Source organism: Leopardus geoffroyi, chromosome X, assembly GCF_018350155.1.
Source record: "Leopardus geoffroyi isolate Oge1 chromosome X, O.geoffroyi_Oge1_pat1.0, whole genome shotgun sequence".
NCBI classification, from domain to species: Eukaryota; Metazoa; Chordata; class Mammalia; order Carnivora; family Felidae; genus Leopardus; species Leopardus geoffroyi.
The window spans coordinates 39,630,001-39,645,322 of record NC_059343.1 but is presented as its reverse complement, the minus strand read 5'-3'; the positions used below and the strand labels follow the sequence as shown (position 1 = coordinate 39,645,322).

Sequence of the window (15,322 nt, the reverse complement as noted above, 5' to 3'; positions counted from 1 at the left end):
CAGTGAAAGAATGACCGCTTCGAACAGCACCGAATACATGGTAAGTAGCAGTAGCTATTATTGATATCGTTACCACTTCTTTGTGAACTAGTCCCCATTTCTCATGAGTAGTATTTGGACATCAGTAAAAGAGGCAAGAAATATGGTTTTCAAATATAGCTGTGGGAGTACCATCAACAAAAATAATGGAACAGGTAACTCTGGGGAACTTTCCAGAAACACGTAAAACAAAACAAAACAAAACAAAACAACCTAGTAAAAACTGCCAGAAGCAAACTTACCAGAACTCTGGGTGATACTCCAAGGTTTACAGCAACCAAGTGAATGGATGGATGACCAGAAGAAAGAGAACTTAAAACCCAGTAGGAGATGTCACTTTAACTTACCTTATTCCCACCCACATCACTAGTGTGTCAGTGGACTTAAAAATGGTGGTCTTGTGTTAACTGTGTGAGTGTTCCTGGTTCTGGAGGGAGCAGAGTGGATCCTGCTCCCAAAGAATTAGTTTTTCTGTTTTGACCTGACTGGAGTTTCCCAAAAAGACTGACACAAGGAGCTTCACTCTATCAGGGCAAGTGGTTCAGTGAAGGTTCTCCCCAAAACACTGAAAGACCTATGAACAAGCTGATGCTACCAGGGGCAAAAAAACAAAAAAACAAAAAACACCCCAAAGAAACCAACAGCTGGGGCAAACAACAGACATACCAAAGGCCTAAAAGAAAGGCTAGAGAGTGAGATTTGCGGGGGGAATAAGGACTTTGAAGTTCCTGTGAATACTGGAGAATTTAGAAAGCGACACGCACACCCAGAGCAGGGAGCATGTTCAGGAAAACAAACAAACAAACACCTAAGACAATAAACTTTAACTTCTTGCTAATCTTTAGGCTCAGTGCAAGCAAGGAGGTAAAGGCTACAAGTACAATTGTAAGCAGCATGCTAAGTGTAGAAGGAATGATTGAACACAGAGGCGATCTGCAAAGACCTGGAGAATTATTTTTTTCTTTCCTTCCTGTCCAGGTTTTCCATTCTTCTTTCCTTTTGTGCATAAAGCATTGAAGGAAATCTCTCTCAGGTCACTGGTTAACTGCTGAGATAATGGAAAAGAGACTTCAGTATCCAAGCACACCAAGGAATATAGTCTTTGTGAAAATACTGTGGAAAAGTCACTGAACAAACTGTAGCCCACAACAAGCAAGAAACCCTGGATGTAATTGCCGCACGATAATATTCGGTATGTCAAAATATCAGCACAGTGCTATGCCAAAGGGAGAGAGACTTCGGGGACCACATCCAACAGAGAACAGAGTCTTTTTTTGGGGGGGGGGGTAAATTCTCAAAGTCAGTTTTCAACAAAAAATTATAAGGTTTGCAAATAAACAAGAAAAGTATGGCCCAGTCACAGGGGGGAAAAAAGAAGAAGAAATTAACAAATTTATTCCTGAAAAAGCATGGACACTGGATTTACTAGCCAAACACTTTAAATCAACTGTCTTAAATACACTTAAAGAGCTCTAAGAAACCATGAACAAGAACCACAGGAAACAAGGAGAATAATGTCTTACTTAACAAATTGAGGTTATTAATAAGGAGACAGAAATTACGATAAAATTTTGAAGCTACAAAGTACAACCAAAATTAAAAATTCACTAGTGGGTTTTAAACAGCACATTTGAGCAGGTTAAATAAAGAATCAGCAAACCTGTGGAAAGATCAAATGAAGCCAACCATTTTGAGAAGAAAGAAAATAGAATGAAGAAAAATTAACGGAGCCTAAGAGACCATCAAATACACTAACATATGCACTGTGGGAGTCCCAGAAGAAAAGGACAGTAAGAATATATAAAAAATGGTCAAAAACATCCCAAATTTGACAGAAGACATGCAACTATACATCAAAGACGCTAAAGAAACCCCGAAGTAGAAAAAACTCAAAAGAGATCCACACAAAGACACATTACAGTCAAACTACAGAAACCCAAAGAGAATTTTGAAAGCAGGAAAAAAGAAGTGGTTTGTCACATACATGGGATTATCAATAAAATTAACAGCTGATTTCGTATCAGAAACCATGGAGGCCAGAAAGCAACGAGGTAACACATTTAAACTGCTGAAAGAAAGAAAAAACATGAACCAGGAATTTCGTATCTGACAAAACTATTCCTCAAAAATGAAGGAGAAACCAAGACATTCTCAGATAAATACAAGCAGAAGGAGTTTGTCACTAGCCAATCTACCATAGAAGAAAATGATAGAGGCTCAATTTTCAGGCTGAGTTGAAACAACACTACACAGTAATTCATAGCCCTATGATGAAGAGATAAAGATCTACACTAAAGCTAACCGCCTAAGTTGGAAGATGCACACTTTCCGATTTTGAAACATACCTCAAAGCTACAATAATCAAATCAGTGTGATATTGGCATAAAGACAGAGATAGGAATCAACGGAAGAGCATCAAGATTCCAGAAAGAAATGCATACATATGTGGTCAACTGATTCTCAACAAGGGTCTTAATAAGACCATTCTACAGAGGAAAGAATAGTCTTTCCAACAAATGTGCTGGAACAACGGGATAGCTGTGTAATTTGGACCCTTAGAGTTCATACCATATACACAAATTAACTTCATATGGATCAAACATCTAAATATAAGAGCTGGAATTATAAAAATCTAAGAAAAAAAACAGGGGTTAAAACTTTACGACCTTGGGTTCAGCCGTGGTTTTTTACATAGAACACCAAAAGCACAAGGAACCAAACAAAAAATGGATTAAGCTGAACGTCATCAAAATTAAAACCTTCTGTGCATCAAAGAACACTAACAAGAGAACGAACCAACAACTCACAGGATGGGAGGAAATATATGCAAATCATATACCTGATAAGGGATTAATATTCAGAATATAAGCTCCTACTATACTCAACAACACAAGGATAAATGACTGAATTAAAAAATGGGCAAAAGACTTGAGTGGACATTTTTTTCAAAGCAGATAATACAAATGGACAGCAAGCACATAAAAATCGAAACCACAGTGAAAAACCACTTCACATCCATTGGGTCGGGCATAATAAGAAAAAAAATGGAGAATAATCAGTGTTGGTTAGGAAATGGAAAAACTGGAACTCTCACACATTGTTGGCATGAATGTAAAATGGTGCAGTTACTGTGGAAAGCAGTTTGGTAATTCTTCAAAAAGTAAACGTAGAATCACCGTATGACCCAGCAATTTAAATCCTAGGTATATAACCAAAAGAACGGGAAGAAACAGGGATTCTGACAAACGCTTGTACATGAATGTTCATAGAGACACTATTCACAACAGCTATGAAGTGGAACCAACCCAGATGTCCCTCAAACGATGAAGAGATAAGCTGAACGTCCTATAACCATACAATGGAATATTCGGACATAAGAAGGACCGGTCCATTAATACGATGCAGATGAACCTCAAAACCACACGAAGTGAAAGAAGCCAGCCACAAAAGGGAACATACTATATGACTCTGTTAAAACCTCCAGAACAGGTAATTCCATAGGGACAGAAAGTAGACTAGAGGTTGCCAGGGGCAGAGGGAAGCAGGGAATGGGAAGTGAATGCTTAATGGGTACGAGGTTTCCTTTTGGGCAGATGACACGGTCTTGGAACTACACAGAGGTGATGGCTACACAGCACAGTAAATATACAATACGCCAGCTGCAACTGAACTGCATACTTTAAAAGGATTAGTTTGGCCGTGTGATTTTCACCTCAATGAAGAAAACTGTAGGTGCTCTCACCACACTCTTTAACATATATATTATATAGCACAATGTGGAGATGGTAGTCTTAATACCTATAAACGATCTCTCGCCGTGGGCAGGTGGCTGGAATTGTCCATGGTATGGACTCCAAAATAAAATTTAGCACTAATTATAATTAGAGATGCTGAGATCCCACCGTCAGACTCAAAATCTTTTGGGGGCAAGCCTGAGAGCATCTCTATAGTTTAGAACATGCGTGACTGATCATAAAGTCCACCGAAGCAGGGAACACTTATATATATCTATGTAACTCCAGGAACAAAGTGTCTGCCCCATAAAGTATCAGAATAATTTTTTATTTTTTTTTTAACGTTTATTCATTTTTTGAGAAAAAGAGAGAGAGAGAGAGCAAGCGAGTGAGCTAGCGAGCCAGGGAGAGGCAGAGAAAGAGGGGGACAGAGGATCTGAAGCAGGCTCTGTACTGACAGCAGAGCCCAAGCCCAATATGGGGCTCGAACTCATGAACCTTGAGATCATGACCTGAACCCAAGTCAGATGCTTACCAGACAAATCACTCAGGCGCCCCTAGAATAATTTTTTAAAAATTGAACTGAGCTAATGAAACTATGCATTTCTTCTAAGACCGAGCTAACACAGTAACCACCTAAATGTGGTTAATATAAGCTGAGATGTGCAAAAACTGTAAACTACACACTGGATTTCAAAGACTTAATATGAAAAAAAACATGAAAGATCCCAGGAACTTCTACACTGACTACATGTTGAAATGATATCTGGATATACCAGGTTAAAATTATTTTCATCTATTTTGTTTTACATTGGTATGACTATAAAATTTTAAATGACATATGATTTGCACTATATTGTCACACTTCTGAAAAACTAATGCCTTATAATATAGAAACCAACAAAAAACTCAAAACAGTTCAGACACAAGTGACAAAGAAGTGATCAAGTTTGCTTTCCCCCTTGATTTGTAATGAAAAACTGCGTTCTTTTTGAGTTGAGGTTATTTGTATAAAATAATTTGGAAAATTTCCACTGAAATGAATCTTAACCCAATCCAATAACTACATACATAAGAAAAACAAACTCTAGAGAGTTCAAATAACTTGCCCAGTATTTACATCAGTGTCTAAATGACAAAATGGGGAGCATATAGGTCTTTGCCATTTATTCCACAGCTGTTTCAACTTTACCCAACTATGAATAAAATATCACAGAACTGGGCTTCCAATGGCCTGAGGAAAACAACTATTACAACCTAGTAGTTCTAATCCTGGCTGTACAGTAGAATCCTATCGGAAACTTTTTTTTTTTTTTTTTTTTTTTTTAAATACTGATGCCTGGATCCCAAACTTCAGAGGTTAATCAATTATTTTTACACTGGGAAGGGGGCCTGGGTGGTTCAGTCGGTTAAGCGTCCGACTTCGGCTCAGGTCATGATCTCACGGTTCCTGAGTTCAAGCTCTGCACTGGGCTCTGTACTGACAGCTCAGAGCCTGGAGCCTGCTTTGGATTCTGTGTCTCTCTCTGTCCCTCGTCTGCTCACGCTCTCTAGCTCTCTCTCAAAATAAATAAATAAACATTAAACAAAAAAAAATTTTTTACAAAAGCTTACCTTACACCAGGAGATTCTAATGAGCAGTCGGAACTCAGAACCACTACTAAGAAGCAAGCATAGGCCTATTTTGAAACAATTTTTTTAGCTACAATTGAATAAGCAGATGACAAAGGAGAAAGCAATCTGGTTTTCAAACCATGGCTGCTTTGAGTACCAAAAAGAAACACCTGATGGTGATATGCAGCCCATAGGCATTGGAATATAGGTGAACTTGTTATCGCCAGTATCTGCCGGAATTGTTACATATTTTAAACATCAATGTGAAATCTTATGTCAATCCAAGGGAGCACAAAGAAGATGGTATTATTACTGTCGGACAGAATTTTAAGTTTAAAGCCAATGTAATGCATTTAACAAATGAAGGAAAAGACCCACAGAAGGAAATGTGACTTGCCAAAAGTGACAAGCCTAGGTAATGGAAAGTCCAGACCGGACACCAGGGGGAGTCTAGTAATGTCTTCACATCAAATGTTTTGTGTGAGCTGTGTGCTGCAACCCAATCAGAGAATTACAACTTATACTTTATTTAAATGAAACAGAATGGAACAGACTAGGATATGTATTATTTTATGAAGCTGTTCTTGTATATACGTATGTGCACAGTCATAATATAAAATGTATTTCTTAGTGTGATCATGGCAAAAAAAAAAAAAAAAAGTTTAGAAAAAACGGTATCCCATCATCACTCTGCAGTAGACAGGATCATTAACAGTCTCTAAGCCACAGGGACTTGCCTAGGAGTGCTCCAAAGACCCCTTTCCAGATGGATGAAACTGCTATTGTTTTGGGACGATTGTAGTAAAAAATGATAAAACAAAGGGGAAAAAATCTAATAAAAGTCAAACCTTAACAACAGGGGTAATCCTTCCAGTTTCATTCACTGTAAATGAAAAGAATCTCGTTCTCTTTTGCATGTTTCGTATTTTGGCTAATTCTGTTTCTCAAATGTGGGAGATACGTTAGTTCATAAATGTTACCTGGTGTTCTGCTTCCTGGAACTTTCATGTATAGTTGAACTGTGTTCATGCCCAGTATGGTATGACCAACGTGGCTTAGAAGATTTCCTGCTGATACGACACGCACAAAGGCAGGAAGTTTAGTCAGCTCATGTAGCTGCAACTTCCACCTGCAATAAAATAACAGATCAAGAGTGAAACTCTGCTACAAGTATTTGTGAACGTTAGCCATTTCTTCAAAAACTTTGTGTCGCAATCAGAAAAACAATGAAATCTAGAAATACTGTCCTTTTGCACAGGAAACACTCAAATGCTTAATTTTCCAATTTTTCCAAAGAAACCATACTGATGAAAAGCAGCATAAAAATTACCGAGTAAATGCAAGAAAAAAAAAAAACGGACTTATTTTTGTAATTGTTGTATAATTCTATTCTATAAAATGATTATATACTATTAATCATAAAATACAACTTTATGACTGTGTAATTAGCATAGAATCAGGGTCCTGATGAAAATCTGTACAAGAGTTTTAAGTTGAAGAAAATAACTTAACTGCCAAACCTAGCAAAAATAGTTTATCTAAAACTTGTGTATCAACTTAGAAAGATGACAAGGAACGGAAGAGAAAACTGTAGGCAATTCTGTGTCTTGCAGAGGATACCTCTTTGCATCAGTTCACAAAAATACTAGTACTTACTTTTTGTCATCAGACAGGTCAATGTTGGTCCCAAACTTTATGGTTTTAAAGGGTCCTTTCCTCCTCCTACCAGAACTTAAAAAAAAAGAGAGAGACAATATTAGAGGCATGCCTTTTAAACAGAAATACTAAGTGGACAGTACAAATGACTTACTTATCTGAAGATGTAGATTCACTGTCTGAGTGGTCTTTATGGTGACTTCTTTTCTCATTTTCTTCCTATAGATTAAGCACAACACATTCTAGCTTAGTATTCTACAACCAGCTATCCTTTCCCATCATACAACTGAAAAGTTCACATCTAGATGATGGTTTGGAAGCTCAATTTCTATAGGCCTCTTTCACATGAAAATTTCTTCAAAGACCACACATTAAATAAAACCCAGGAAAAGTCAACACTCACCAGCATGGTATCCAACCTCCTCAGCCACAAAGTTATGTTAAGAGTTCTTTCTTAATAATATTCTTCTATATGGGAAAAAACTATAGATTCTCATTCTTGCCCCATTTTTGAGAGGAGAGAATTTTTTTTAGAGAGGCCTAAGAAGTATCCATCTTGATGATAAATTTCCTAAACTAGCAGAGGTGTGCGTGCATGTGTGTAGCTATGTGTGTATAAGGGTGAAGGGTAAGACGCTCTTGATTTGATAACGGACAAATGGAAGAAGTTCTCCCTGGGTTAAATCTTTCCTTCTGCAAATGAACTACAGACGAATGATAACACACTTACAACTTTAGTAAGGAAAATAAGTACTACGTAAATACAGGTGCTTTTCAATGCAAATATTACAATTCTTTACAATTTGGGGTCATAGATATGGTATCTCTTAACACTGCCCTATGATTTAAGTTGGCGAGGGGAGGGGGGGGGGGACGCCTGGCTGGTTCAGTAGGTTAAGTGTCCAACTTTGGCTCAGGTTATGATCTCACGGCTTGTGGGTTTGAGTCCCACATCTGGCTCTGTGGTGACAGCTCAGAGCCTGGAGTCTGCTTCGGATTCTGTGTCTCCCCCTCTCTCTGCCCCTCCCCTGCTCACACTCTGTCTCTCTCTCTCTCTCAAAAATAAACATTAAAAAAAAAAAAAAAAGACAATACTTGGTACATTTTGGCCTCCCTCCCTTTAAATGACTGTATGGTTCCTAAACATTTGTCAGATTTTTCACAGGTAATGGTCCATGCCTCAAAAGCACACAAAAAGGCATCTTCTCTTTGGTTATAGATCCCACCCCATATAAATACTCTGCCTCTTATTATCTTTGCTTTTCAACTCCTCCAAATTTTCCTTTGGTGATCTCTGAATCGTATTATTTATCCTATTCTGAACATAATACTACCACATAGCTGAAGTATCTCAGAAGTCTGAACTAGAGATTTATATGGACACAAAGTCCTCATTGTAGCGCTAAAGGATTTTAGTAATGGTTCACTGCTGAAAGGCCTGAGTCTTTGAATAATAATCCTCTGATTATTTTTCCATTTTGTTTTTTAATTTTCTGAGCCTGGGTGGCTCAGTCGGTTAAGCGTCCACCTTCAGCGTAGGTCATGATCTCTCCGCTCCCAAGTCCGAGCCCCCATCGGGCTCTGTATTGGCAGCTCAGAGCCTGGAGCCTGTTTCAGATTCTGTGTCTCCCTCGCTCTCTCCGCCCCTTGCTCACTCACACTCTCTCTCAAAAATAAACATTAAAAAAAAAAATTTTTTTTAATTTTCTATATATTTTGAAATAATTTATCCTCTCCCTCCGGTTTCTCTCTCAGACTAAGACTGGTGAGAATAACACTAATGCTTCCTGGAGGAGTTATCCATCAGATAATACTAACCTGGTAGAGGAGAAAAATGGGGAGGCACAAGACTAGGAACTTTGCAAGCACAAAGCAATCTTGAGACTCCCTTTAGCCTCTGATATCAGCGGTTCTCAATGAGGGGGAATTTTATCCTCCGAGGGGCATCCGGCATGTCGGGAGACATTTTTGACTGTCATAACTGGGGTAGAAGGTAAGGGGCATGCTACAGGCATCTAGTGGGGAGAGGTCAGGGATGCTCCCAAGCATCCTACAATACGCAGGACAGCCCCCCCACAACAATGTATTATCCAACCCAAAATGTTAATAATGCCAAGATTAAAAAACCTTGCCCTCAAAAGAAACATCCCAGGGATGAGGGAGACCTCTCACTAGACAGTAACAACATTTATTTTATCAACCCACAGGCTTGCTTAGACTTTCCTAAGAGCAAAGTGGATAGCACTTACAAGGTATTTTATAGAACTATAAACTAATGAGATGCTTACAAAAGAAACGTGCCTTTTCAAAATAAAATAATATAAAACATGAAAATAAACTATTCTTCAAAATAAAATAATCTTCAGGGACGAAACACTTACCCTCAATGATTCCTGGAAGGAGGAGGCCTGGTACTGTGCATACTTAGCAATTGTAGTATGAGATCGATTACTTTCACAATGCCAGATTTTCTTCGTTCCAGTAGGATCCCAGTTTTCATCTGCCGGCTGCAACAACTGTGTCCTTACTTCCACCATATGCTCATTGTTCGCTTCCACCAACGTTTTGGTAGAGAAAAGTCCCAGGTCTTCATAAATAAATGAATGTAGTTAATAAAAGAAAATTACATTTGGAATAATAGATTGAGAGTGCTTTTATTAAGAAAAGAGGAAAACGTGTGACAGCATTCCATCCGGTTCCCATGAAAACCAACCAGGGCCTCTGCACGCCCTGAGCTTCGTGCCAGGTTTACACGAGCACACAATGAAGCCCAGGACCTAATAATCATCATGCCGCCTTGTGCAGAGGCAGACTCAGGGGACCAGGCACCGAGGTTTCACTTATCTGATCTCTTCAGGTGCAAGGAACTAGCAAGGGGACTACAGCACTGATCTGTAGCATCACATTTTATCTACATTTCATATTAAAAATTCTTTCATTAGATAACTTCATCATCATTATAATTATGTAATCAGACCAAAATAAAAGCTAAATTCAAAAAGCACCAGGAAATCACCAGGAACTGGCATCATCACTGTATCTTCATACGATAGATTAAAGAACTGATACACTAACACACACACCCAGGAAAAGAGTAAAACGAAAATGTGAAAACAGAAAAAAAAAACAGAAATAAGTTTCTGTCAGTGCTTTACAAGTTATAGATGGCAAAAGAAATTTTAAAAAGTTTCCTTTTTCTTATTTAAAGCTTACCCAACTTTAGAGCTCCGGCAAGGCCACGTATTACTGTAACAGGGTTGTTTGGATTTGTACAAAATTGGTGTAATGGAGGAAAGAAAGCATCACGTTTATTTTCCAACTGTAAAATTAAAACATATGGTTAGATCTCTTGAAAACAGACCTTTTATGTAAATATTAGGCCAAATTCATATTTTTTATTTAATGCAATTTCAATAATGTACCCTGTAATTTCTATTTTACATTTTGCAGCATTTTATCACTGTCTTTTGATCCTAACTGTAATTAGATAGTGACCCCGTACATTTCTTTTGTCCATTGTATCTTGAAGAAAATACATGGGAAGAAATAAAATTGCAACTTGAAAATCAAAGTGCTTTAAAATATTTTTTGACTTTAAAAGGAAGAGAATCCTTTCACATGCTACAAAGTGGATGAACCTTGAACACATTATGTTCAGTGAAACTAAGGCAGTCACAAAAAGAAAAACTGTGTATGATATCACTTATGTGAGGTATCTAAAGTAGTCCAATGTGTAGAAATATAGTGGTGGCTACCAGGGGCTAAGAAGACCAGGAAAAAGGGAGTTGCTACTTAATGGGTTTAGAATTTCAAATTTGCAAAATGAAAAAGTTCCGGAGAAGTGCTTTGCAACAATGAGAATATTACTTAACGCTAATGAATTGTATACTTAAAAATGGTTAAGATGGTAAATTTTATGTGGGCTTTTTCATCATAAAAAGAGAGAAGAAAACCACAAAGAAGTGGTTTTTTTTTCCCCTCTCAGACTTCAGTTTGAAAGGTTTATTACACATCTATCCCCATGCTTCCCTTACATTCTGAAGGATCAATAAATATGGGTTGGAGGAAAAACTAACAGGGTTTAACATCTGCCTCTAGAGGGCAAAGACAGGGCCAAATCCCCCAACACAAACTTTACAGTTTGAAACTGTTTCCATTTGGGGTAAAAGTGGGAGGATGGAAGGAAATGGGGGAGGAGGACCTACTTGGGAGAAACAGAAGAGTTGCTTTGACTGAACTTTTATCAACTTCCTACATTAGATGTCTGAATGCCCTTAAAGTAAAACTTAACATCAGGTTTTAAATAATCTATCAAACTTTTTAAAAATGACATACCTATTATCACATTTTATGTTCTCAAATGCCTTTTTTGAAGGTAACTAAAGCTGCATAAAGCAGAATGAATGTTAAGGTTCAAGCAACTGGTAGAACACGGATTTAAACCCCAGCTTAAATTACACTTTTAGGTAGGTTTGGCCTAATTGGGGGTGGGGGGGGGGGCAGGAAGAAGTATTTCTCACTACTTTAATGTAAACGTGGGAATAGTTCAGAAGGTATGTTTTACATGCTATTATGAAGTCTTTGTGAATATATCTTTTCTCCCCCCAAAATATTCAAGCTACTGCCAATAATTTTAATGTTTCCTAAAGGGCATCCATACTAATTTAAAGCAAGATCTTATGAAAGACAGGTAGATGCAAACACTGGTTTGATTTATTTCTAGTCAGTCAATTCAGACTCACATAAATACTAGGTGTAGGTGGATTCAACTTGTCCTTTGGCAAGGGAGGGTATGGTGACGATGGTGGTCTTGGAGGCGGACATTTATCCAATAAAATGCTACTGTTAGATAAGCCATTTTTACCTAGATTCCTTAAAAAAAGAAGAAGGGAGAATAAATCAGCTGTACATTTATTTAGAAAACAGAAAAAAACATTCCTGAATTAAGTCCTAATTAAGTTACTGGGTAGTTGCACAAATTCATGAGATTTGGATCTATCAGAAAAAACACTCAGAGCAATGTAATTAATTTCAGCAAATACTTAGCTTGATTCCTGTATTTCCATTGAAGAAAAACAATAGACAAGATACTACATACAACACATGAGTTACTGATGACATCCCTTATTTTGTTCATAATTTTCCAATTTATGTTCTTCACCTAAAGAACCAACGCGAACTCTAATTTCCTCTCCACCATCTTCCACCATCAGATTCTTTCCATTAAATGTGAAAACAGTAACTTGACCAAAAAGGTCTAGATAATAGTAAAAAAAAAAGAATGTTATCTCTCTTCCTATGTCTCATCTCAGCAATTATCACCAGAATATCTTTGTGATAATCTGCAAACCTGAAATGATCTCTTCTTTTTTGCCTCTCAAATCTGTAAAGAATTTTCTGTGTAACTCCTTGGCTACTAAAATTCAGCAAGATTCCAAATGAGGCATATAGTTGCTATCCATTCTCTGATACTCTATATAATCATTACTTACTAGTAGCTGGGGTTTCTTTTCCTTAAATGAATTAAAGTACCACATTTGGTAAGTTATAAATTGTTAAAATATGGTAGAATCATTTCCAAAATATAATTCTTTTAGTGTTAAAATTTTTTTTTCCTATTTCTTAAAGTTTCTGCTCAACTCGAAAATCAGCAAGATGCAATTTTGAGCTTACAATTCATTCCAGGTTAACTTCACCCAGTTATTACTAGTTCAAAAATTATCAATGCATTATAAAATAGCAAGTATCCTTAAAACATTAAAGTTTTAGTTAAGAATTCAGAAATTGTAACTATGGTGGGGAGTTAAACTTAGTATTTACTTATTGAAGAAGGAATTAGCAATTTTTCATTGCAAATTGTAGAATACAGGTTGAAACAAAATTAATTTTCTGTATTTTGCTATGTTTTTGCCAAAGAGAAAAAACCTTACAAATCAGCCTGTTTTGGTTGGCCTTAATGAACACAAAGGCGCTGAAATTCCACTGCTACAAACTTTTGAGATGTTACACTAAACAGCATTACAGGTGTCACTTTCTGAATTTCCTCACTTATAAGTCCAAGTAAAAACAAAATGGTTCATGGCAGGCTTCAAAGGAATAATGACTAAAGTTTAAAATCACTGATTTTTTTTGAAGTATGTGAAATAGTTATTATTAAAAATTATTAATAAAAGTTATTAAATATTGTTATTTTAATATATTATTAAAATATATTGAGTGAAATATTGTTAAAAGTTACTATTAAAAGTTATTAATAAAAGTTATTATTAAAAGAAATTTTAGGTTCAACTAACAATTCAGGTTAAAGGTTAAATAAATGAATATTCTACCCACAACATCTCTCATCAAACCACGAGTGGCCTGTACATTTAAAGATAGCCACGATACATTTAAACTTTTAAATTTAGGTATAAAATCAGTACTAATTTTGAACTCCATGGAAGTAGAAAATAGGTGGTTAACACTGGTAAAGAAACAATTCAAGTATTACCATTAAATCAATGCAAAATAGACCTTCACTTATGATACACATATAAATAATTTTCATGCTGAACTGCATATCTGCCACTCTTTCACCTTGAGATGTAAACAAAATATGACTCCGAATACACAAAATTTGTTTCCTAGAGCAGGAGATGGGTGTACCGTCAAGTTCACGATTAATATTTTAAGGAACTGGAAGATTTGGACCAAGAATTAAAACTGCACCAGGAAAGAGTATCTCATGCTAATTAAACATGGCACCAAAATTTAAGCTTCTACAACATTCTGGACATTGAGAGATGAGACTAGAAAACGGGGTTTGATAGATGAGCAGAATTCTGCCTCCATCATTTCTACAGTTCTGTAACAAGAAAAAAGGGAAATGGGAAAGTAAAATAATGTAAAATGCAGCTGCTTTCATTTTTAAAATAGAAGAGAAAAAGGTGAGACATGACTACGGGAGCTGATGTTGAGTCAACCATCGAATGGTGCAATTATAATTTTAAATCATAAAAGCAGCAAAGGTATTGTAGGCGCGCCTTTTGATGTATGGCTCTGGCCAGTGTAACACTATGATGGACCAAACAAGACTCAGATTAAAAATAACCAACACTTTAAAAAATAACTATACATGTGAAAATAACAGGGTAGTCAGAATAAACCATGTAATCAAATTGTATCTAGCAGTTTCTTACTGTACTGCAAACACTGACTCCCTGCTTTCTTGAGGTCAAGTCTGAAACAAATAGGAATTTCCCTGAAGGAACTGATGTAGGTGGTTGTCTATACAGTGACTATCAGCCTTTTCCACTGAAAATACACTTCTCAGTCCTAACGCCAAGGACAGAACTGTGCATAACAGGAAAAGTTTTTATCTTCTCAACATATAAGCGTCCAACACTGTTTACAATATTTCAAAGCGAGGGCAACGAAACTGTAATACAACAATGCGAAGTGGAGAAAGGCACTGAAGAAAGAATTATTATCCCATTTTAAACCCTTTTCTCGCTTTTTGAAACCTTCCCCAAGCCCAGTAGAGAAGGAAACAATGAGTCGTTGCCCAATTCTTTAAAATCCTGGCTTAAATTTGGTTCGAGATTTACCCATATCATTTGGTAGATAAACGAAGATGTGCTCTGTGAGTAAACCAATCTACGCTTTAATTATCTCTGGTTATGGAGCTCCTCGACCGGAGACATCAGCTCTCTCGCTCCCAAGTCACTTTCCCATTCTCAATTCTGGATTCCTGCCCAGTGCAGGATACCACCAACAGAACAGAAGCGGCAAGCCTGATGCCTATCACTTGCCATCTCGACTTTTCTCTAAAGATCTGCATCTCTAATTTATCAGAGCGTTTTTGGTTTCTTCGTGAATAAGCCGAGGCCTATAGTGACCTGAAATAACCCAAGCAACCCCAGGGGTCTACAGTGTTTTGATGTTATCTAGCCACCTCCAAGTTTATCTACGTACGCATAGGTATACATAAGCACACATACGTGCACATATATAAAACATGAAGTCTCTGTAAAAAAGCAAAATTACCTTTTAAGAGTCAAAAGCTAAAAATAAAACTGTAAGAATGAACTTAAAAATTCTGAAGTACACGTTCACATGTACCTGAAAGCTGAGACAGAAGATTGTAGTCTTTAACATACAAGAAACACAATCACACCTAGATACCCACAGCATAAGACTTTATTAATAATGAAAACTTATGGTAACTGCTACCGTACACCGTTCATAGCTTGCACCTCCGCGCAACTCCTTCTGCCAACACTCCTCCACAACACCCTTAG

General features: G+C 37.0%; 1 protein-coding gene across 8 annotated transcripts in view; it reads right to left on the bottom strand.

The window, feature by feature from the left end:
- Positions 1 to 15,322, bottom strand: part of KDM6A (lysine demethylase 6A) — a 208,130-nt gene that overhangs the window by 23,525 nt on the left and 169,283 nt on the right. For all 8 annotated transcript variants that reach the window (XM_045471883.1, XM_045471885.1, XM_045471880.1 and 5 more), the window contains 6 exons: positions 11,786 to 11,915; positions 10,257 to 10,362; positions 9,425 to 9,630; positions 7,198 to 7,262; positions 7,044 to 7,118; positions 6,368 to 6,516 (listed from right to left, as the gene is read on the bottom strand). In XM_045471883.1, coding sequence (XP_045327839.1) covers positions 6,368 to 6,516; positions 7,044 to 7,118; positions 7,198 to 7,262; positions 9,425 to 9,630; positions 10,257 to 10,362; positions 11,786 to 11,915 — 731 coding nt within the window. The remainder of the gene's footprint in view (positions 1 to 6,367; positions 6,517 to 7,043; positions 7,119 to 7,197; positions 7,263 to 9,424; positions 9,631 to 10,256; positions 10,363 to 11,785; positions 11,916 to 15,322) is intronic.